This window comes from Phocoena phocoena, chromosome 5, assembly GCF_963924675.1.
Source record: "Phocoena phocoena chromosome 5, mPhoPho1.1, whole genome shotgun sequence".
NCBI lineage: Eukaryota > Metazoa > Chordata > Mammalia > Artiodactyla > Phocoenidae > Phocoena > Phocoena phocoena.
Genome location: NC_089223.1, coordinates 3143347 through 3167092, shown reverse-complemented (window position 1 = coordinate 3167092; position 23746 = coordinate 3143347). Strand labels below are relative to the sequence as shown.

Sequence of the window (23746 nt, the reverse complement as noted above, 5' to 3'; positions counted from 1 at the left end):
TTAAATGAAGGCTTTAGAAATACTAGGAACCATTACTTGAATTAGCACTTAGATTGAATTATGAGTCCAAAAAAGATCACCCAGATATACTCTAAAGATATATTCAAAGAAATCTTTAGGCTATGTCTTTAATAAACAAAAACTGTCTGACAACAAACTGCCTGTGTTGCACCTGACTCGTAACTGGAGAACTAATGTAACCCGTCTATAAAAAATATGCTCACTATTTACATGGGCCACGTTAGAAGAGAACGATTAAAAGATGGCATGAAATGGGGAGTTCCCTGGCAGCCCAGCGGTTAGGACTTAGCGCTTTCACCGCCATGGCCCAGGTTCAATCCTTGGTCATGCCCCCACCTCCCCGGCCAAAAAAAAAGATGGCATGAAATGGAGACATGCAGAAAAACTAAGAAAAATAAAGAAGGCTGTAAGCGAGTAAGAAATTCCAACATACAGAATGGGGCTTTTCAAAATGCACAGACTTTAACAGCTGATTTCACAAAGCTTACCTCATTCCCAAGAACCTGTTTTAACGAGACCAGACTTCACCTCAAAACGCTCAGCCTCAGAGGGGAAGTCCTTGTACACTGGTTGCAAATCATTTCACTGCTTTGTCCTAAGGACGAGGCTCGCAAGTGGGCTCCTGACTTCAGTATTTCGTAGAGCACCACTCCAAATATAAATAGTAATTACTGGGCTTCCCTGGTGGCGCAGTGGTTGGGAGTGCGCCTGCCGATGCAGGGGACGTGGGTTCGTGCCCCGGTCCGGGAGGATCTCACATGCCGCGGAGCGGCTGGGCCCGTGAGCCATGGCCGCTGGGCCTGCGCGTCCGGAGCCTGTGCTCCGCAACGGGAGAGACCACAGCGGTGAGAGGCCCGCGTACCGCAAAAATAAATAAATAAATAAATAAATAAAAGCAATTACTATCTTTATGACTAATTTGGCATGTAACCTACTCCCTTATGATTAATATGTTTGCACGAACACAGTAGTTAATTATCATTCTTATTTTTATTTAACAAAAAGAGAAATACTGACCACAAACTGGAATGTAAGTTAGCTGAAAGCAGGGACCATACAACATTTTATCTCATATTGTCAATGATAAAATGTTTTCTCTCTCGTACTTAACACACAGTAATTGCTCAAAGAATAAATGCATAAGTAATTCCACTTACACAGTCTCAAAAGTCACCTGTGAAGCAGTATTACAGCAGCTTTACTTTAAGCTGAGGAAACAGTCACAGGATACCTGTGCAACCACGAAAGATGTCCGATTTGCTTGCTGACAAAATCAGGTGTTTTAAATAACTTGGCAGGTGAAAAGAGTAGATGAAAACCAGCAAATCTAAATGTAACAGTGTACCATCAAAGTGTCACTCTTACAAGTACAGGAGAGGGAAGATCAGGCTGGAGGAACAATTCGTGGTGGTGGTGGGGGGAGGTGGGAGGGGGGGAAGGAGGCTGGAGGGGCTACCTGTAAAAGGGAGCTGGCCAAAAGCTCCAAGGTGACTGAAAACCCTAATAAAATCTCAGGTTACATTATCAGACACATAAGGCCCAGAGGGAGGGGGACAGGAAGCTCTGCTGTAGCCTGCATGTGGTTTACAGCAACCCAGTCTAGACATCATGACTTAGGACCGATAATGAGTAACTGTAACGTTCAAACAACAGAAGGTCAAGACGGTAAGGGGTTCAGAAAAGTTATAAGAAGTTAGGAATGTGTAACCTAGAGAACAGGCTGAACAGAGCAGGGTCTCATTGAATACCTGAAGCACAGTTACATGGAAATGGAACACGAACATTCATTTGTGCTGCTGTAAGAGATACCTAGAACCACAGACTAAGGTACAGAGAGGCAGATTTCACTAAACATAAGGGAAGCTGCTTAATAATTAGGCCTTTCCTACAAGCAACAATAACTGCTATGATTTACAAAACCCTTTCTTTGTACCAGGCGGTAGGGTACAATTTTGACACACGTTACGTATGGACTGTCTCACAAATATCAGTGCTAAGTGTAACTAAAAATCTTAAAGCAGAGGATGAACGTCAGTGATCACATAGAAAAAAATAAATTTTATTAAGTGGTTTGACTGGCAGATTCCTAAAGTCCTTTTACGTTCTTAAAGTTATCTTAACTATATGGCTGGTCCCAAACGTTAGCTAGTAGCAAGATGGGGGTAGAGGGGTAATATTTCCATTCAGATGGTCTATCTTGGGATAAGATTTCCTGGTGGTAACTATCCTTTATTCTGAAACCTTTATCTTCCTACTTTAGCAGCCAGAGAGGAAATATTAAAATGCCCTTACTTTTTAAAAATTAGTGATAATTGGACAATAGTTTAGAGGTTTTCTTTTTAACATCGCTTACTCTGCAAATTAAATGCTGTCAAACTTAGAAAAAGGTAAGTAAAAGGTGTTTTTCTTAATGGTAGCAATAATTTCAATTATTAAAAGTCGTACATAACTACATCATCAGTTTTACAGAAGGTTTATAAACCCCCTGAAATTATTTGATAGACATTTTCAATATCCTTAAATACTGCCAGAACACTTCCAATATTTTCTGGTGCAGAAGTTAGTAATTTTGTGGCGGTGTGTTTTTTGTTGTTTTTTTAAAAATTTATTTATTTATTTTTGGCTGTGTTGGGTCTTCGTTTCTGTGCAAGGGCTTTCTCTAGTTGCGGTGAGCAAGGGCCACTCTTCATCGCAGTGCACGGGCCTCTCACTGTCGCGGCCTCTCTTGTTGCGGAGCACAGGCTCCAGACGCGCAGGCTCAGTAGTTGTGGTGCACAGGCTTAGTTGCTCTGCGGCATGTGGGATCTTCCCAGACCAGGGCTCGAACCCGTGTCCCCTGCACTGGCAGGCAGATTCTCAACCACTGTGCCACCAGGGAAGCCCCCGTGTTTTTATCTCTAAAAATGATGACTACCTTTAGACAACTGTAAGTTGTTTTAGTTCGTTAAAAAGTCATACTTACAAAAGATCTTCTGGCAAGATTTGGCTTGTTACTTATAATATTAGTGGACCTAACTTTTAAAACACACTAATTACATAGTTATGCTCTGTTATGAAATAGTACTGATTGCCAGTGAAAACCCATTTCTGTATTGGAATGAAGCTAGAAAGGTTATTTAAATGGGGGGGGGGGGTGCTGTGCTTTATTGATGAGGGATGCATGGTTCGAGAGGGGAAAACACCCAGTTGCAACAAAAAAGACTGGTGAATCAACCAAAGCCTACCAGAGTGGACATTCTGTGCTCTGGCCTCTTTCCTTTAAAGGTATTTAAATTGTAGGCATTTAAAGTGGGTGAATTATATGATACATATTATATTTCTTTTAGATCAAATTTAAAGTTTAAGTAACATAAAAGCAATGTATGTTAAATTCATTTTAAAAAATAAATAATGTTCTGTGTCAGGGACAGAGAAGACCTATGTCTTTATTTGATTCTGTGACCATGAACATCGCACACATTGCCTGACACCTTTGACCTTAGGAGGCTTATCTCCTAACAGTGGAGATGCCATCACCAAACATTCAACGCTGCAGAAAAGTCTGACTGACGAAATACATGAAAAAGCACCCTGACGACTGGTATATGTCATGAGGATCCAATAAGGGTTGATTTTATTCCTTCCAAGATATTCTAAAAATTCAGCTGCATTCAAGGTTTGGGCAACCCATTAATTAATGTTGTATCGATGCGTTAATGCAGGTGGATCTATGATGCCTCTCCTAGAAATGTTAACTAATGCTAATTCTGGGAGTTTGACTGACACCAGCATGGAACCAGGACACTGCTGAGGACCTACCGTAACAGCATACACACTGTGCAAAAGGTATACAAAGGCATACGAAATACTGTCTGCTTCCAAAGACTCTCCTGACTCTTCAGGAACTTAATTTTAACAAACATATTTTCATTTTTTAAATCTGAGGTTTTCAAATAAATATGTATAAATTTTCATAATGGTTCAATAATCTTCACTCTAAATGAAAATAACAGTATTTATAAGCAGCAGCATTCATCAGTGGACTTCACGACCAGGAATAGAATTGTGACTGCCCATCTGATGTAATTAAATACACTCCAGACAGGAAATGCTTCCAAGTAAATTTGCCTGGAAAATAATTAAATATAGAAGAGCCTGTCTCAATATAGAAAATATTCTAGATGCCACAGAAATTTTTTAAATGTTCCCTTATAAAAGAAGCCAGCCTCCCACCATGACCACGTGAGTTTAAGATGACAATATTCAATCTTCCTTCTCATAAATAAATGAATAAACAAACAAAACCACCCATCTAATTTCTCCCTCTCCTTAAAAGCTCTGAAAAGGCAAACAGAGTATTTCACCCTATTCATATTTTAGTTGCGCTTTGAAATGTTCAATTACTACCATGCTGGTGTTTTTAAAGGACAAGACTAGAATATTTAACTGTATGTCTCAGACAACTATAATTGTTAGAATTGCTCACAACTGGCCAGATGAGTCACAATCACGGAAGATTATACCTCCTGATTGTGCCATAAAGTAGCAGTTCACTGTGTTAACACACAACCATAAATCTATAATGAAACACTAACCAGAATAAGTAGCATTCACTCATTCATTCTACACTTAACCCCCAAGACAAAGTGGGACAGGACAGGAATACAAGAAATCAGGTATGACCTTCAGAAATCATCCCGGTTAGTTCAATAGTGTGGTGGACATAAGCAAAATGTACTGTGCATCATATGAAACGGTTACTAAAAGGCTGCCTTGGAGCAAATGTATAACAAAACCTATTTTTCTTGATGGCTTGTATTTTATAGGTAATGCTTTTTCAGGGAGGTGAAGCCAAAAAAAAAAAAAAAATCTGTTGGGCCAAAATTTTACAACATACCATTCAATTCAGTGGACTTTTTAAAAACAAAAACCAAAACTAATAAGATATTAGTATTATACACTCAGCCATAAAAAAGAACGAAATAATGCCATTTGCAGCAACATGGATGCAACCAGAGATTATCATACTAAGTGAATTAAGTCAGAAAGAGAAAGACAAATACCATATGATATCTCTTATACGTGGCATCTAAAATATGCCACAAATGAACCTATCTACGAAACAGAAACAGAATCAGGGACACAGAGAACAGACTGGTGGTTGCCAAGGGGGAGGAGGGTGGGGGAGGGATGGATTAGGAGTTTGGAGTTAGCAGATGCGAACTAATATATATAGACTAGGTAACGCCAAAGTCCTACTGCATAGCACAGGGAACTATATTCAGTATCCTGTGATAAACCATGACGGAAAAGAATATGAAAGAGAAGATATATACATACGTATAACTGAATCACTCTGCTGTATAGCAGTAATTAATACAACACTGTAATTCAACTATACTTCAATAAAAAATGAATTAAAAAAATATCATACACACTACCAGAAAGCATGGTATTTACAATAAAGATAAAAATGCAGTAGGGGAGAAAGTGAGACAATCACCTAAAGGGGGAATTTCTCTAAGCGAGAAGGGATGCAGGAATCTATAGTGAACACTGACTTCATAGAATGTACAAGTGGACATTTCAGCTCTTACCAGGGCAAACTTATCATCTCAAAGGTGGGAGCGGGAAAACCTCCAGTCCCTTCCCCAAGGCAGCGCTACCCTTTCAGATATTCTACTGCAGTAGCTGATTACTGAAGCACACCGAATCTCAGAGCACCATTATGAGAAGTAAACCACACGCTGTGATGACAGAGGACACCAACCACTGGTGTCTTAACATAAGCAGGACAAGTGGAAAGAGTGAAGGCAGCATATTTCTTTAGACCAAAAAGGAAAAAGGGAGCCAAGAAAAAAAGAAAAAAAGATACTCAAACTAGAGGATAACAAAGATATAATTCGAGAAAAACAGTAAGAAGGTTAGAGAAGTTTTAAATACATTGCGGGGTACTGTTTGTTTATTTCGCACTATCAAACTGAAACAATTTGTAATACATTACATTATCCTGAATCTAAAGTATTAATCACGCACAGGAGGCTGTTGAAATTACTCCTGGTGAGGATCTTTTTTTGAGGGTATGGTAGTGGGTGAGGACACCAAAAACTAGTCTTATCGGTATTAGCATAAGACCAAACACTCAGTTTTAAAGGTTGTCTAGGGCTTCCCTGGTGGCGCAGTGGTTGAGAGTCCGCCTGCCGATGCAGGGGACACGGGTTCGTGCCCCGGTCCGGGAAGACCCCACATGCTGCGGAGCGGCTGGGCCCGTGAGCCATGGCCGCTGGGCCTGCGCGTCCGGAGCCTGTGCTCCGCAACGGGAGAGGCCACAGCAGTGAGAGGCCCGCGTACCGACAAAAAAAAAAAAAAAAAAAAAAAAAAAAAATGTTGTCTAACACACTCTTTACAGTTATGATTAGGTCATACTTTCATATCACACAAACGTTCGCATGAAAAGTTTAAATATTTTATAATTCCACATAATGGCTCATAATTATCTTAATAGGGAAGAGGAGGCAGAGAACTTTCTGGGGGGAAAAGGGGCTCCAAAGATAAAATTCCTAAAGAGAAACACTCTCTAAATGAGAAATGCTAAATAAATTAAGTAAAAATATGTACCTTTAAAGATTACTACAGTAACTACAAAAAGGACTGCTGGTGACCATCCAAACCAATTAATTAATATATTTAAAACCATTATTTCATACAAAGCATTTTTAAATTCTTCTGATTCCATCCCAAGTTAGCTTGAGGGCTTTCCATTTTCTCCTTGTATCTATGAGGAGATTAAGCAGCAAACAGGAAAAGGAAGTAAGGGGAAGAATCACACAGGAAACAAGGGCGGGGCAGCCTCACAGGTCTGCAAGCTCAGCCGTCCACAGGCCCTGCTCTCAGAAGGGTCCGGCACTTGGTTTTTTCATGGAAAGCTATTTCTGTGGGAAGGAACAAAAAATGGACAAATTGTGGTTACTAAGACTAGGGTACTTGGCCGATATTTTCTTGAAAATGGACAAACTGAGCTTGTCACTTCAAGGAAAACAGCTGGTAGCACTTTCCCAAGGATAAAATTTTAGCTTTCAAGTAAAAATTAGACATTAGGAAAACATGTCCAATCCCATAGGCTTGACAGCTTCCCAATAATTAAGGCCTTTTGACATGAGACTGGTAGTGATGCTAACAAATGTGATTTTTATTTTATATTGTGTAACACGCCAAAATTCTAAATTCAATGACCTAAATTCAATGACGAATGCATGATGTTATAAAATCACACATGAATAGAATGACCCATTCGGTGTGTAAGTAAGACGAATGGGTTTTAATAAAAGAGAATTTTTAAAAGCGAACTGACAAGAGTGTTATGTTCCTCAATGCAACAGCAGGTTTAAGGAACTACCGTTTGTCAAACTTTGGTGTAGTGTATCAGGAAGATTATTTGAGGAAGCTGCTAAAACTCTCCTCCCTTTTCCAACTACCTATCTGTGTGAGGCCATACTTTATATACTTCAGCCAGAAAAGGACATCACAAAAGACTGAATACAGAAGCAGATATGAGAATCCAGCTGCCTTCTACTTGGCCAAACATTAAACATATTTGTAGAACTATAAACCACCACCCTTCCTCTCATTTTTTCTGTTTTGAAAATATAGCTACCTCTCACTAAAAAAATCTTTATGTTAATGTATAATGGGTTTATTATGTTTAATTAACCAATGAGTACATATTTTTAAGTTTCTCAGTTTCAATTTTTAATATGCCAAGTAATGATGTAGATAATTCATATAAACAAAAGCTGTTGGAGCCCTCAAAAAGTTTTTTTCCTTAATAAGTGTATTTATTTTTTATTTTTTAATTTTTATTTTGCGGTACGCGGGCCTCTCACTGTTGTGGCCTCTCCCGTTGCGGAGCACAGGCTCCGGACGCGCAGGCTCAGCGGCCATGGCTCACGGGCCCAGCCGTTCCACGGCATGTGGGATCTTCCCGGACCGGGGCACGAACCCGTGTCCCCTGCATCGGCAGGCGGACTCTCAGCCACTTCGCCACCAGGGAAGCCCAGTGTATTTATTTATTTACCTTTGGCTGCATTGGGTCTTTGTTGGTGTGCACGGGCTTTCTCTAGGTGCGGCGAGCGGGGGCTACTCTTCGTTGCGGTGCGCAGGCTTCTCATTGCGGTGGCTTCTCTTGTTGTGGAGCACGGTCTCTAGGCACGCGGGCTTCAGTAGTTGTGGCACACAGGCTTAGTTGCTCCGCGTCATGTGGGATCCTCCCGGACCAGAGATCAAATTGGTGTCCCCTGCATTGGCAGGTGGATTCTTAACCACTGAGCCACTAGGGAAGTCCCTCTCAAAAAGTTTTAAGAGTGTAAACAAGTCCTGAGATGGACAAGTTTGACAGCTGCTGCTCTGAGATGAACCAGAAAATGATCAGCCTCTTGGCTCTTTGTAAAAACCCAGTTGTCGGCTGTCCTTAGATTCCTTTAAGATAAAACCCTGTAAGGTCCTACCCTCAGCTGAACCTTCTAACAGCACATCCACTTGTAGGAAGGCTAGCTGCTCACACCTTCCCCATCTAACTAAAGTTAGTACCAAAAGTTAGGCAAACTTTCGTGCCAAGGAGGAATAAAAAGACTGCAGTGCTTGTTAAGAATGCCCATTACCGTCGAGGGCATCAAGACTATTGCCGAGGCCCAAGTATTCTCTTCATCACACTTGGTTGGGATGTGCATACTTCATAGAGTAACAAATGGCAAAATGATCTTCTTCTTGAAAACGTTCCTGAGTATTCCGAAATTCCTGATGATTCAAACAGCTTTTTGAAGGTTCGGTTTAAAATTTTGGATAAAGAAGTGGACGGAAAGTGGACGTACACAAATAATTAGTGCGAGGGAAACGCTACAACTTACTTTGAGATTTTAACCTTACTTTCTAACACTCCTAAATGCCTTCCGGATTGTACCAAAGCCACAGGTGACCAGTTATCACTGTTATCCTCACAGACATCTGAGTAAAAGTCAAGACAGCCCGAATACTTTCTTTTTCATCTTCAAACCTTTCCCTTCGGAATTCCTCCGCCATTTATTCCAATTAGCGATTCATTTCTCAGATCTGGCCCACTCTGTGTGTGGTCACATCATTTCTCCTCTAGGCTAGCAGTTCTGAACTCTGCATCACATCCAACCACCACCAATATTCCACTTGAAAGTGAGAAAGGAAGACACAGGAAAAAATAAAAGGCTACTGACCCCATACTAAGTTCATAAGAAATTGCTCTAATACAATTGTTCAGTAAGCCTTTTATTTTTTTTCAATAGATTCTATAATTATTTTTTTCCTAAATATCTTAAAGTTATTTTTCAGCCTATGTGTAATTTAAACTATCACAAAGGCTGTGAGGTACACCTGTGAACTGGGTATGTTCAAGTCAGTCATTACTACTGATATTCTTTACTACTACTGAACTGTATACTTAAAAATGGTTAAGATGGTACATTTAGTGTTACATATTTTTAAAAATAAATTTATTTATTTATTATTATTATTATTTTTGGCTGCATTGGGTCTTTGTTGCTCCGCGATGGCTTTCTCTAGTTGCGGCAAGAGGGGGCTACTCTTCGTTGCGGCGCGCGGGCTTCTCACTGTGGTGGCTTCTCTTGTTGCGGAGCATGGGCTCTAGGCGCAGGTTTCAGTAGTTGTGGCACACGGGCTCAGCAGTTGTGGCTCGTGGGCTCTAGAGCACAGGCTCAGTAGTTGTGGCACACGGGTTTAGTTGCTCCGCGGCACGTGGGATCTTCCCTGACCAGGGCTCGAACCCGTGTCCCCTGCATTGGCAGGCGGATTCTTAACCACTGCGCCACCAGGGAAGTCTCAGTGTTATATGTTTTTTATAAAAGAAAAGAAAAAGAGTTGAATTATGCACTTTAAATAGGTGAACTGTATGGCATGTGAGCTGTAACTTAATAAACCTGTTATTTTTTTAATCTGTAGTTTGTTCTTAATTAGTTTCTGTAAAAGAAGGGGAAAAAAACTTTCCTACTGAGATACGGATAATGACTAATTTTTTGAGAGGATAAGGAGGAAAATTTATACACAAAAATATGTACAAAATCTAGTAGACATTTAAAAATTATTTTAATATGAATCATTAAAATTTTCCTTTCATGAGTGATGTCAACCTAACACCCATACATCGAATCACATGCTAGAATTTCTTCCAGAGGTTGGTCAACAATATCTTCTAGCTAATAGAAAGGTATTTCAAAGTTAATAATGTTTTAACAGAGGATTCAAAATCAAAAGAGAACATTTCTAGCCACCCAATGTTTCAAATAGTGAAAACAGACAACTCAGAATGGATCAGTTAATTGTAAAAAAGGCCAGTTGAGCACTGGTAGGAAATAGGTCTGAATATCAAAGTAGATTTTTCCAAAGAAAAGAGACATCTTTCAAATCAGTGTGTAGCACTGCAAAATATCATGGCAAAAAAGAAAAGAAAAGAAAAGAAAAGGAAAGAAAGGAAAAATCACATAAGAAATGAAATGGCTGAAGATGAAAGGATTGTTGCTATTGGGACTAAAAGTTAAATTTTAGCCAAAATATACTTAAAACATGAAGAGGCACCGAGAGAGCCACCAATGTTCACAGTTAGAGGCAGGACAAAGTGGCAGCGATCTTTCTGACAAATAAATTGCTTGAAATATTGCCATGACATGCTACACAACACCCCGATTACTTTCAATTTCCAAGTGCAACCAAAAGATGGGTCCAATTATGACATCAATACAAGCTTTCTTTCAGAATGGAATGAAAGAACAGTAAATCCCAGTGGCCACGGGAGTTCTGCAGCAGCGATGATGTCATATATAAAAATAGACATCCTCTAACAGAAGCTGAAACTTGTGTAAACAGCACACTGCACACTCTTCTCAACTGCCTTGCGTGAATTTGCAGTGCATGCTGTTAATAACACGAGATTAATCATTTCATATTTTACACTATTTCCTGATTTACATTTCAATTTCTAAACAGACTCTATGGTATAATTTCTCAATCTGTATAAATTAAATCAACATAAATACCTGATTATAACTGCAAGAAAGAGAAATGCTCCCCCCAAAGCAAGGAGGCAGAGACCACCGCAGCAGCTCTAACAGGCTGCATTTTGCCAGGAATGCAACGCTGTTATGTCCACCTATTGTTCAAAGACCTTTCCGCAGGAAGCTTTCTGCAGGATTTTAAAATGCAACATGGTCTAGGTGAGGAGGCGCTAGTAAACCTGCTGAGAATAAGCAAGAAAAGCAAAGGATACTTTTGCCACTTCTCTTTAAAAGACTCTCTGATGCAAATATAAAGACTTCGGGGCATGCATACAACAGTATCTACCAAAATGTGGGGAGGGCAGGTTTGTATCTATCACTCCTATCAACAGTCTATCCACATCCCCTCTTTCCCTTCTTTACTTCCCAATTCATTTCTTTTTCACATTTCTATTGGGCTTTCTTGGATTAAAGAAGATTTTCCTTTGAGCAAAGACAGTAAGGCCATTCAGGAAGCCACGCCTGATTCCTCAAGATGCCTGGTTTTTGAGCCTCCACGGTACCTGGATTTCCCTCTATCTTAACTGCCGTCGATTTATCTTATTTTGTGCGAGGCCATAAAGTCAATGAGGGCAGATTCTGTCTGTCCTGTAGACCTTTACAGCCATGGAGTCTGGCACAGCCCTGAAACAAGGTGGGCGCTCAATAATATTCATTAAAATAATAAAAACATATAAATGAAAATACTGAGCTTTCCTCTATGATACAAGAAACAGAATAGACAGATTTTCTGAAACTCCATCCTATTATAATTCACAGAGAGGGATTGAGGACCATACTGAAGACAACGGCTTTAGATTTAATTAAGCAAACAAACGCCTGATGAAAGATGAAGAATAAAAATATTCAAATGATTAAGAAATTTCCCCATACTTGAATAATTTCTGTATATGCACATAAACAGACTTTAAGTATCATCATTGAATAAATTAGTCAAGTGGGATATGAACTGACTGTTTTAAGTTAAAAATCTTAAGACCTTAATATTCTAGGAAATTTAGCAGACACACAAGTCACTGATACACAACACATGCTCTTACTGTTAAGTAGCATGTACTGGATCAAAGTAGGAAGACCTCAGTGAAAAAGTAAAGAATTAGTGACAAAGCAGAGCCGTAACATGAGGGAAAATATTGCCTATTTCTAATGCGAGAACAACAGCTCACGTCAAAAAGTCTAATGTCAAATAAATGTGCATAATCACACAAACATTGTAATTTTTTCATGTTTCAATATTTAAATTTTTTTGAAATTAACCTACTAAGAAGTCCTTAACTAAAGATGAAACCAACTTAAATCAAATCCATCACTTAAAACAAAGTGATAGATTATATTCAGAAATATATAAGATATATATAACTTAGGAATGATTACCATTAGAAGAAATAGTACTTGTCTTATATTATGAAGAATAAGCTTATTAAAAATAGGACTCATTTTCATACGCCTCATATAAGAATCAACCTTACTACATTGGTGCTATGTTAAAGATACTGTATTATCGCTATAATAAAAATAATTAATAAAAATAATTTAATTAATAATAATTTAATTAATAATAATAAAATTAATTCCATGATGTTTTTGTAATATTACATTGTATCCGACTTGGATTATATTAACTTACTTTTATGCAGTATTTTCATTTCTTTTGCACACCTGCACCAAGAACTTTAAACTAAGCCTGACCTACAGAAAAATTCAATACATAATTATTAAACGGTGCCCTGAAGTGTATATTCCCATTGTAGAACAGGATTACTAACAGAATGTGTGGGAAATACCTTTTTCTATGACTGATGGGTTCTCCTCACTTCCAAAAGTTTGCACTGATTGGAAACTTTATAAATAAGTTTTATGTTATATTGTGTTTGAATCCTCCTAATTCAAATTTGTATAAAGTAAAGCCACACTTTGGGGGGTAAGTAGGAGTGGAGGTGGAAAGTCATTCCGAACCTCGAAGAGTGGAGAGCATTTTAATTACGCAACCAGCCCTGGAAGGCTGCAACGGTAGGAAGCGTCAGTCAGTACACAGCACCTCCACAGTTTAGACGGGACAACTTTTCCTCAGTCTTCAGTCTAATACCTCTGTACAATTTTCACACTTTCTAAACGAGGAAGAGAACAGAGCTGTTTTTTTCTTTTTCCCATAAAAAAAAAAAAAAAGGAATAAAAAGATGACAGAACAGGTATGTGCAGGTATGTGCCAGCTTCCCCATCCCGGCATCCAGGTGAAAGTAAGAAGGCCCTTCTTCCCTTTTAAGTCCTCTCCCTCTCCTCTCCATTCTTATTATGGAACTCACATTTCCCTACCCACCCAAACTTCTAGAATAAATTACCCATCGATGCAGACGGGGCCTGTAATTAGGGGTAAAATAAACAGGTTTCCCCCCGCCCCACCCTATTCCGAGCCTGTCGACAAGGTAAACCTGTCCAAAGTCCCAAGTCAGTCTAGAAATGACCCCGAATTCCCCAGCCTCCGCCGGGAACCTTATCCATGACCTGACTCTGCCACCTGCCTCTCCCCACTCAAAGACTGAACATTCGTGCCGCATCCTGTTTTCTGGCAGTCTTAAACACAGCTTCAACCCAACTCATCAAAATGTAAGAAAATGCTAATGAAAGCCATCTCCAATCTTGCCTTCTCACTGCATTTTAAAATGCTTATTCTCTGCAAACCTCACACACTTGCCTTGAAAAAGTGACCTGAAAGCACTCTACATGGACTGTGCGAGTGTTCGTGTTTCTGAAGAAATTACTATCATCTGTCTTAAACTGCTCAACACGTCTAATTTTTAAAAGCGTACATAAGGTATACGTCATAACCCAGTGCACATTTTAAATTCAATTCCTACTTCTACATGGGAATTAGACTAACCTGTAATTTCTCATACTGAACAAGAGGACTAATTACATACTGGCGTACCTTTTAAAATATTAAAGTTATATACCTTTTAAGTATACATGTACTAGATAAAAGCTCAAAACACTGGCGCAATTTAACAAAATTTTATACAATTTTACAAGAATCTTATCGAATTTAAAAACTATCAACATTTTTTAGATTTACCACATCACTGAAAAATTAGCAGTGCTTCTAAAATAAAATACAGCTATTATGTCACCTGTGACATTTTAATATGCATTATATTGTATAGAACATAAAGTAATGGACTTAATTTGAAAAGTTATACAAATATTTCGTGTTTTCAGGAGAGGTTACTGTAATAGCCAAAGATATTACATTGACAGTAGCCTTCCTCTGATGTGAATTAAATTATTCATGATCTTTTTCCTGGGCAATAAGAAAACACAACCATAACATTTCACTAGTTACTTAACCAATTAGTTTCCAGAGATAAATGAGTTTTTCTTCCCTGACTCCAAATTCCCTGATAACCCCAAATTTGACCCCAAATTTCAAACGAGTAATGCTGAAACTGTAAATTAGTCATATATTGGCATGAAACAAATGAGCAAAGATATTATTATAGGCCTCAATTAAAATACAGAATGAAATAAAAGCATGAAATCTGGTTAAAAATCAAGCGCAAATAAGAAAATGCAAGCGAAGTGTAAATTCTTATTTCCTTTTTGACAAAGCCTTTATTCTGACTAAAATTTTACCAGTGGTCTCCCAAAATGCTTTCACACTGGGATTCCTGAAATTTAAAGCTTTCACCTACAGCCTTTAAAATGTAAATGTCTAATGGATTTCCCATAAAACTTTCACACAAAAAGCAGTTAAACACCCACGATGCCTATCTGCCTGTCTTTCTCTCTCCATTTCTTTATGCGCAAAGCAGGTTAGTTAAGAACTGTGCTCCACTCATTCTTAAAAATACGTAGTCTGCGTTTTTATTCGTTCTTCAAAGAAAGTGAGCAATTTATCCCTAGGTCTGCACAAATAAAGCAGCCTGTGACATCAACCAAACCACCGATAGTTTCAAAGTTGTAAGGGATTTTACTAAATCAGGGCAAAATACAAAAGAACAAGACGAAGCAAAACACATCAATATTATACACTCATTAGTTACAATGCAAATTCACAAATGAACTGAGGTTAGTATTAGGAGACCACACACAAATTACAATACCTGAGATTTAGTGCATTCCTTTGAGCCAAAATGAAATGAGTGCCATAGAGGAGGAAAGGAAAAGATGACATTATCAGACATGCTACATACAGTACATCTGCCAAAATGAAGGTCATGTTAAATTAGGTTAAGAATGACCATACAGCGCTGGCTACACGGATGATGTCCTTTATGTTCCTTAGCCATGCACTTGAAACGCACCTGCAACCATTTAGGTCGCCTGTGAAGTAGGACCATGCACCTTGTCAACAAACTTTTCACCCTGGCTCCCACCTTACTAGGGTTCTTTCAAAAGGAGTATTTCTGCTCAGAATAAGTAAATGTGACTTAGGGCTAATTTTGTTGTTTTCATATGTTAAAATCATGTACTTAGGCAAAATAATAATTATATAAATGAAATTAAAACACAATTTGCATGACAAGACGGGATTCAACACTTAGAATTATGACACTTGTTGCCCATCTGAACTCACTTAGAAAAATTAATACCACCATGTCACATATTAGCAAACTGGTACCTGATCCATCAGTGAGCAAGTTAAATTTTTCACCCTAGTACTGAATTTTCCCTCATAAAAGTACCTGTTGACCAGGTAAGACATTTTTTAAAACCACTAAAAAAAAAAGGAATCTTGAATAATTTTTAAAAACTACACAGTTACAAAAAAATCAGATTAAAAAGGGGGAGTCATGTAGGGGAGGTGGGTGTTTTCCCCATAAAGGGGGAAAACATGGGGATAGGAGAGAGAAATAATTATAAAATGACACCCCCCAACTTAAATGGGACAAGTACAACTATAAAATCAAACCAGTCAGCTTGAACGCTAAATTTTTAGTAACCCACACTGCCGCTAAATATCTTGGTATAGAATCTGATTTGGGCAAATAATTCCAAAGCAGAAAGAGTATTAACAATATTAGTAGGTTGTACTAGTAATGTGTACAGCTATTTTTAATCCACAGTTCCTTCTTCCACGATGCTGCATCGACACTAAAAATACTACCTTCTTGTATAGACAATGGTAACAAAAAACCTTTCATAGGTTTTTTTCAAAAAAATACCAAGGCTCTGCAGCAGGCAAACAAAGCTGACTTTATGATGAGCAAAAAGCAACCCTTTGCAAATGAGCTCAATGAAATGATTCAACTATGAAATTCATGGGAAATTAAAATTGTGCGCATGGCAGTGAGAGGAGCAGGCTGAGAGCTGGTGGCCAAAACTGCCTGAATATTCAGATACAAAGGGCTCTCAGAAATGGAACACGTCAAGTGCGGGTGTAAGATGCACCACTCCAAGTTCCCAGAAAATTACGTACATAGTTTCAAGTCTATATACATTTCCCCATGCGGTTTGCATTTATACTTATTTGCAAAAAGAAAGAAGAGGATACGGAAGACAAACAAACAAGAAATGTAAAATAGTTGTCGTTTACCTATTTTTATTCTTTCATATGTTTATTTTAAAATTAACTTCATGAATGAGTGCTCATTTAATGGTATTGTAAGTATAGATGAACCATAGTTGACCTTATTATGACATATGGAAGAATTCAAGTTACTTTCTTCTTGAAAACAGAAATCCTCAAATATATTTGCCACTATTCTGGGTGGGCCACCAGGGGACATGGACACAGCACAGCTGAGCAGAGAGAAATGAGTGAGAAAAATAAGGCTCCCAAACTGACTACGCTGGGGTCTTGTACAAATCACTCATTATCTGTGCCTCCGTTTCCTCAAACGTAAGTAGTTTCTTCACCTAGTATTTACGAAACAAATGACGATCAAGTGGTGAAAGTATTAAAGAGGACCTCTGAACCTATGAGAAATGCTTCAGACCATCTTTACACCGGGATTTACAGAAGCATCATTTCAAATTATGCTCTCACTTCATCATATTAAAAACAAAAAATTCTCAGATAATATTCTCACGATGGTATGAAAATAATAGGTAATTTTTAAGTAGCTAACTTTTGAATAAAAAACAGGTATGATACCCGTCACTGGGGACGGTGAGGGAAAGGGCAAAATTTTAGATTAAGATAAGAACCTAAAAATCTCCCAGTTACAACTGTACATGCTGACCACAAAGCTGATCCTCAGAGACCATGTTAAGAAATAAAAAGGCTAAACCTTTTGATATCTTATTTCAATGCTCCTTAAACTATTCATATTATGTGTTTCCAGAAAAATCTGCACTTTGAATAAGTATACCACAGAAAGGAATTATTCATCAAGAACGGAAAATGTATGCCTTTTCACAAAACTCCCAACAAAAAGCTATAAAGATAATTATTATACTTGTATAACTTACCGTATGATAGCCTCTAGGCAAAGGTGGTTTGCCCACAGGATAAGGATCCACAGTATCAATAATCGTTTGTCTTTCCCCTTTCTGGTTGATTTTTCTAAATCTCCTTCGAGACTGTCGATGAGAAGCTTGACGCTGAAAATATTCTTCATTTTCATCCATATAGTCTACCTGAAATAAAATCCCCCAAGATTTCATTTCTTCAAACACCATGTTCCATATTAAGATTAGACGCAGAATAAAACTTACGGATAGTGTACATTCATTCACAGTGCAAAGACATTTGTAGACAAACTATCTCGACGGACTTCAAATGTTTCTCAACTTCCCTAGAACTAACTGGTTCTGAGGAACTTTTCTTTATAAAAGAAAAGAGGCATTTTCAGTTCCACTTAGGACAATATGGGTAACTCCTGAATTTCCTGCAGTCTCAAAGGGAAGGATATTTTCAGTAGTCTTTGTTCTGATTTATTAATGAAAGATCTCACAGGATACATCACCATGCATTATGAAAGCAACTGCCCCATTGTCTTAACTAAAGCACAAAAACTCTCATGAAGTAAATCTGTTTAAAAAAAAAAAAAAAACACCCAAATCCCAAATGACTCAGACACGACTACTGGCAGAATGACTCTGGTAGATTACTTAAGGGCTTCTCTTCCTACTTTCACTCTACGGATTCAGTTTCGTTTTTTTTTTTTTTTATTATTATAAATAGCATTGCTCTCAAAACATAATTTCCTCATTTTAAACATTTAGAAAGTGATGAATGGACTAACAGAAGAAAAGTTACGTTCGGTTAATCCCCGTCACACTTACATAATGTATTGCTCACAAGAGCGTATTTAGATTCTAAGATGGTTCTCACACTGACAAACTTAGTAGTTAGCATCATATGGACAAGGACAAAATCCTCAAGGAATTTTGGAGGTCAAAAATCCTTCAGATCAACACAAAATAGCAGTAACGGAGACCAAAATCTTGAGGGAATATCTAAAATGCTTTTCAAGACCTGTGGCTGGAAAGCCCAACGTATCTGCCTACATTTTTCCACTCCTAAATCTTTACTCACCACCATGCCACTTTCTCACTTAACAGTAAATTTTGGGAAATTTTACCAAAAGTTTTCACTAGCTTTGATGAGGAAGTTCCCATTTCTGACAAATTCCTCTCCTCCATCACAGGGAAAAAACCTACATCTCCTCTGAAAATAGATGTATAGGCATTTACCAAATATTTTATTAAATATGAAAAAAAGCCTCCATCATCTATTTTAGGCCATCATTTATTCAAAAAGTTTCCTTGCCCAGACAGATGCTGGATGGGAAATATTATGCACATCAGCCAACTGAATGTCTCTACTGGGCACTCCCTCCAATCTTATTTTTGTTGCTGATTTTTTTAAGGGGTACATAGTGTCCCATCTTAAAATCATTTTTATATAGTAAGGAAGAATGTGACAGGCTTTTCTTAAAGCATCAGTAAAAATAATTATGTTGCTAATATCTCTTCTAACGTTATGTTTTTTTGCATATGTCTTACCTCAATATACTTTTTAAATCACACTATTCAATTAAAAAGAGATAAAAATCTCAACAGAGTATTTAACCAGCATAAAAGTCCTCCAAATTTCTTTCAATTAGATAAAGGAAGTGAACTGATTTCCTTATGTCAATTGTTGCCTGAATACATATCACTGTGTCTCATTTAAAGTATCTCACTCATTCCAACCAATATTTGGAGAGCTAAAATCCTGCAATTCCAAGATTCTCCCCAAGTTTAAATTAAATGGCATTTTCATAGACTGATTTATAAAGTTCAAACACCAAACATTTAGGTACGTGACCCTTTCAAACTTTCTTTTTCATTATTTGAATCCCGTAAATAATTATAATGATTATGAATTAAAACTCAAAAAGTTACGAAATAAATATACCTAAAGTTATGAAATATATAATACACTATTATAAGTAGTTTGTGAAAATACTTTTATTTCATAACTTTTTTTAAGGGAAAAAAGTCTTCACAGAAGTATTCTTACCACAATCATTTCAGAAGGCTCTAACACAATGCATTCACAGCCACGCCTAAAGCTTCCTGCAGAACGCTTGCCAAAACTAGAAAGAAAAAAAAGATTTAAGTAATACAAATTATGAATTTAAGCTAACCCTTCAGATGAATAAAAACAAGGAAGAAAACAACTATAAAAAATATATACTGAAGAAAGAGAGCTATCTCAAACCATTATTTACACAGAATGACAAGGAACCATTCAAATTTTTAAATCTCAGATATATTTTTCTGGAAAATTCCAATATAACGTTTTTGAATTCATAATGTAAGTAATGAAGAATCATTATGAATGTGTTTTGGGTTAGGCTCTTTGAAACCACTCCCAGTCAGGTGAAGATTTAGAATATTCTAACAGGGGTGGGAATTGGATCAGTGGCAAACTATAAAAATATCCAAAGTATAAAATGCATATAATCCTCTTCCTTAACTTAATTTGCTTAGGTTAAACATTTCTTTCACTTAAAAATGTAGTTATTTTTCTAAATTTTCAAATCAACTTATTCAAAATCAGTTTAAGGAAAAGGTGTTCAACTCAGGGCTTTCAGCTACACAGCGACTTAAGTGGACATGCATTCCCAAAGCCCCTTTCCGCGTTTCCACTGCACTGCTGACTTCAGACACGGCACCTCTGCCCCATCTGTGGAAATACCCACCTAACACTAGAGCAGATTTGTTCTCTCTGGCATAGCTATATGCCAAGTAGAGCCACGAAGAGTTCTAAGTAGTCATGACTTGTTCTGCTAACGTACCACCTACGTCTGCTCATTCACTACTCCAAAAGGCCTCCCTTCCCTCCAGTCAACATCTTAGTACCCTTTTCTTTTGTGGCCACACCGTGCAGCATGGGGGATCTTAATTTCCCAACCAGGGATCGAACCCGCGGCCCCTGAAGTGGAAACGCGGAGGTACGGAGTCTTAACCACTGGGCTGCCAGGGAAGTCCCAGTAATCATTTTTAATAACCTACTTTTGAGAAAAATATGAGGAAGAAACGCTTCCAAAGAGCTATTTTACCGAGCACTTTTTCCCCAAATCAATTAGACATTTGAGCGGCTCCAATGGACATTCTCATCCCTTTTATAACTCTCTCTATGTCATGGTAGTACACAATGTTTCACATATTAGAACCCAACTTGGATTAGGAAAAAAAAAAAGTCATGTAAGATGAAAAGAACAAGAAAGGCAACGTTCTCACTCTATCAGCCTGTGACCTCTAGCAAACCAACTTGACCATCCTCATAGTCTAAACTATACTCATTTTTAAGGTTATCGGGTGAGCCCAGGCCATCAGTGAAGTCATTTCTTGCTCCAAAATTGTTTCTATGAAAATCAAAAAGAACCATACTTAGCATATCTGAAAAATCCTTCAAAAAATATTCATACATACATATTCTCACAACCATACATACTGAAGTGCTTTTTTTAAGTGGAAAAAAATCTACCAAGAAAAATAAAATAATCTTATCTTCTTTGTCACGTTATTTCACATGCAATTAAAATGACCTAAATTTTTACATATTCTCCTCTTAGTTTACAGTTAAAAACCACTAAAGTTGCGGAAAATTCTCAACACACACAAAAATTTGCTTCTGGTTTTTGAAACTACCTACTTGCAATTTAAGTTTTTACAATGAAGCTTATAATTTAATGATGCACTACAAACTGTTAGTAAAATATGTAGCAGGTTTCATGCCATCATTGCCCATTGAACCCTGTTATAGGACTAGGTAAAAACATATATTGTATGTTTAAGTTTTATCACTAAATAAAATAGCATTAAAATCTAAAGAAAACCATGTGACTCTAAGTTTTTTCGTATTTTATTAAATTACAGAACCAGACAAGCTTCATAATCATCATGATCGAGTGGTTTTCCTTTTTTAAAATTTCATGTAGTAAAAAAAAAAAAAAAAAAAAAAATCAAACGTCTATAATGCATACGATGTTCAGATGACAACTTAAAAAATAAAAACTGCTAGAACTGAGTTGCTCACAAATTTCAGCAACAGAAGTAGTGACATCAATATGAATAAACTATGTGGCATTTATTTATTTTATGCCTAATTCTAGTACCAACCACTCCCTACTCCAGAATTAAGGCTGTAAGACCCCTTACCAATCAGCCATTAGTTCAACAGAACTTTATGGCTGAGAAGATATTCATGTATTTAGTTGCACTAACACTATTACTTTAGGGATGAAAAGTGTGCATCCCCTAAGATGAGCTACAAAAAATATCTCTATGCCTTTTGCAAAGTGAGCTGCACTAAAACCTAACAAAACTCTCTCTGAAGCCCCAGAAGACTCAGGTTCTACTGACCATCACAAAGATGTGAACCATAGGAGAAAAAATAGACTCTTGTCAGGTTAATTCTTTGACTACATTGAGGGGGAAAAGGCAAATGCACAGAGAACCCACTCCAGCAAGGGAGAATAAATTATTTCATTTATCCAAAAATCCATTGTTTCGAACACAGCCAAGAACCCAGAAGGAAAGAGTGGCCTCAAAAGAGCTAAAGCGCAAGTCATGAACGCACTCGCTGGGGCCTAATGACAAGGTCCCTTGGCTCTTAGCTTACAAACCAGAAGCTGTAAGGTAGGAATGGTCAGGGAGGAATGAAAAACGTCACCTAGAAACCCATTCAGCCCACAAAATACTTCTGCTTCTACTCTCTGATTGTTTGAAACAATAGATATAGAAACAAAAGTAAGTAAACACCATTATTTACTAAGTTTTAAAAAATCTCTGACCAAGTTCTATATAAATAAACTGTTTTAAAAATACAGTCCTGGACTCAAGGCTCTGCGGTGACCTAAATGGGAAGGAAATCCAAAAAAGAGGGGCTGTATGTATACGTATAGCTGATTCACTTTGCTGTACAGCAGAAACTAACACAACACTGTACAGCAACTATACTCCAAGAAAAATAAATAAACACATAAAATAATTTTAAAAATACAGTCCTGGAAAACTTTAGAGATAAAAAAGGTAACTGGATAGAGACATATAGCAGGTAAGATCTCCCACAGGAGATTAAGACCAAATTTCTAAAATATCTTAGATGATTTAGTAGGAAGAAATGGAGAGAAATCCTCAGGTTTACAAATGACACAGAGACATTTAAAGAGTAAAGCACAAAACAAAGCCAGTAAGAATAAAGTACAAGCCATTTTTATAAAGTTTTATGTGCGTATAAAAAGGCAGGAAGGACCCAACCTGCACAAGGAAATACTCTATGTGAAAAGTGATCAAATGCACAAAGTGTGTAAGATAAGATTAAACAGCAAAGAGTTCTCATGTTTCAATTAAAAGTCAAATGAAAACTAGAAGTCTTTCAAGGCATTAGCACAGTAAACTGCTAACATAATAAATAACAAATAATAAACAGAGATACACCTCAAAAGGATGGACACACTAGGAGAAATTAAAAATGAAAATTACTATACATACCCTTATAGAAAACCACATAAATCTACAATAGAGCACTGCCCCAGAAGAGTTTCTAAGGGGAAAAACACAAAGTTAAAAAGTTTCCACCAAAAAAATTAAGGGTAGCCAAAAGGCTTTCTGTAAAACCAGAGGCACAAATTAAAAGAACACTTCATTCAATCTTATTAATAGCAGCTGAAAGTTGGTATCATTTAAATTTCTAAAATCATGACTTAAGGAATTGTAGAAATGATACAGATTAAATAAGAACTTGGTTAACTTAAAAAGTACACCTACAATCCTTGAGGGTTTTAAGAAAAGTCAGAAATAGATAAAAGATTGTTCCAAAGCCATTTGCCTAAATTCTCCTCCAAATGTTCCTTGGTGCCACTGTCAGAAATGAAGTTAGTCCTATCAGATGCATTCTTTTTTATTATTAAGTCTTATAAGAGACTACAAAAAGTGATCTTACAAATTTTATGCAATTCCCATAAAAATCCCCCCAAAAATATTTTTTGCAGAAAAGGAAAAACCAATCTTCACATTCATATGAAATTGCAAGGGGCCCTAATTAGCCAAAACCATCTTGAAAAACAACAAAGTTAGTGAACTCACACTTTTAATTTCAAAACTTACTACAAAGCTGCAGTAATCAAACCAGTGTGGTACTGGCATAAGGATAGACACATATGGACCAACGAAATAAAACTGAGAACCCAGAAATAAACCCATATCTATGGCTAATT

General features: G+C 37.4%; 1 protein-coding gene across 1 annotated transcript in view; it reads right to left on the bottom strand.

Moving 5' to 3' along the window:
* RAPGEF2 (Rap guanine nucleotide exchange factor 2) overlaps positions 1-23746 on the bottom strand; it is a 242455-nt gene that overhangs the window by 97073 nt on the left and 121636 nt on the right. Inside the window, exons 5-7 of the mRNA XM_065877765.1 lie at positions 19540-19615; positions 17502-17669; positions 15191-15208 (exon numbers count right to left, since the gene is read on the bottom strand). Of these exons, the coding sequence (XP_065733837.1) occupies positions 15191-15208; positions 17502-17669; positions 19540-19615 (262 nt within the window). The remainder of the gene's footprint in view (positions 1-15190; positions 15209-17501; positions 17670-19539; positions 19616-23746) is intronic.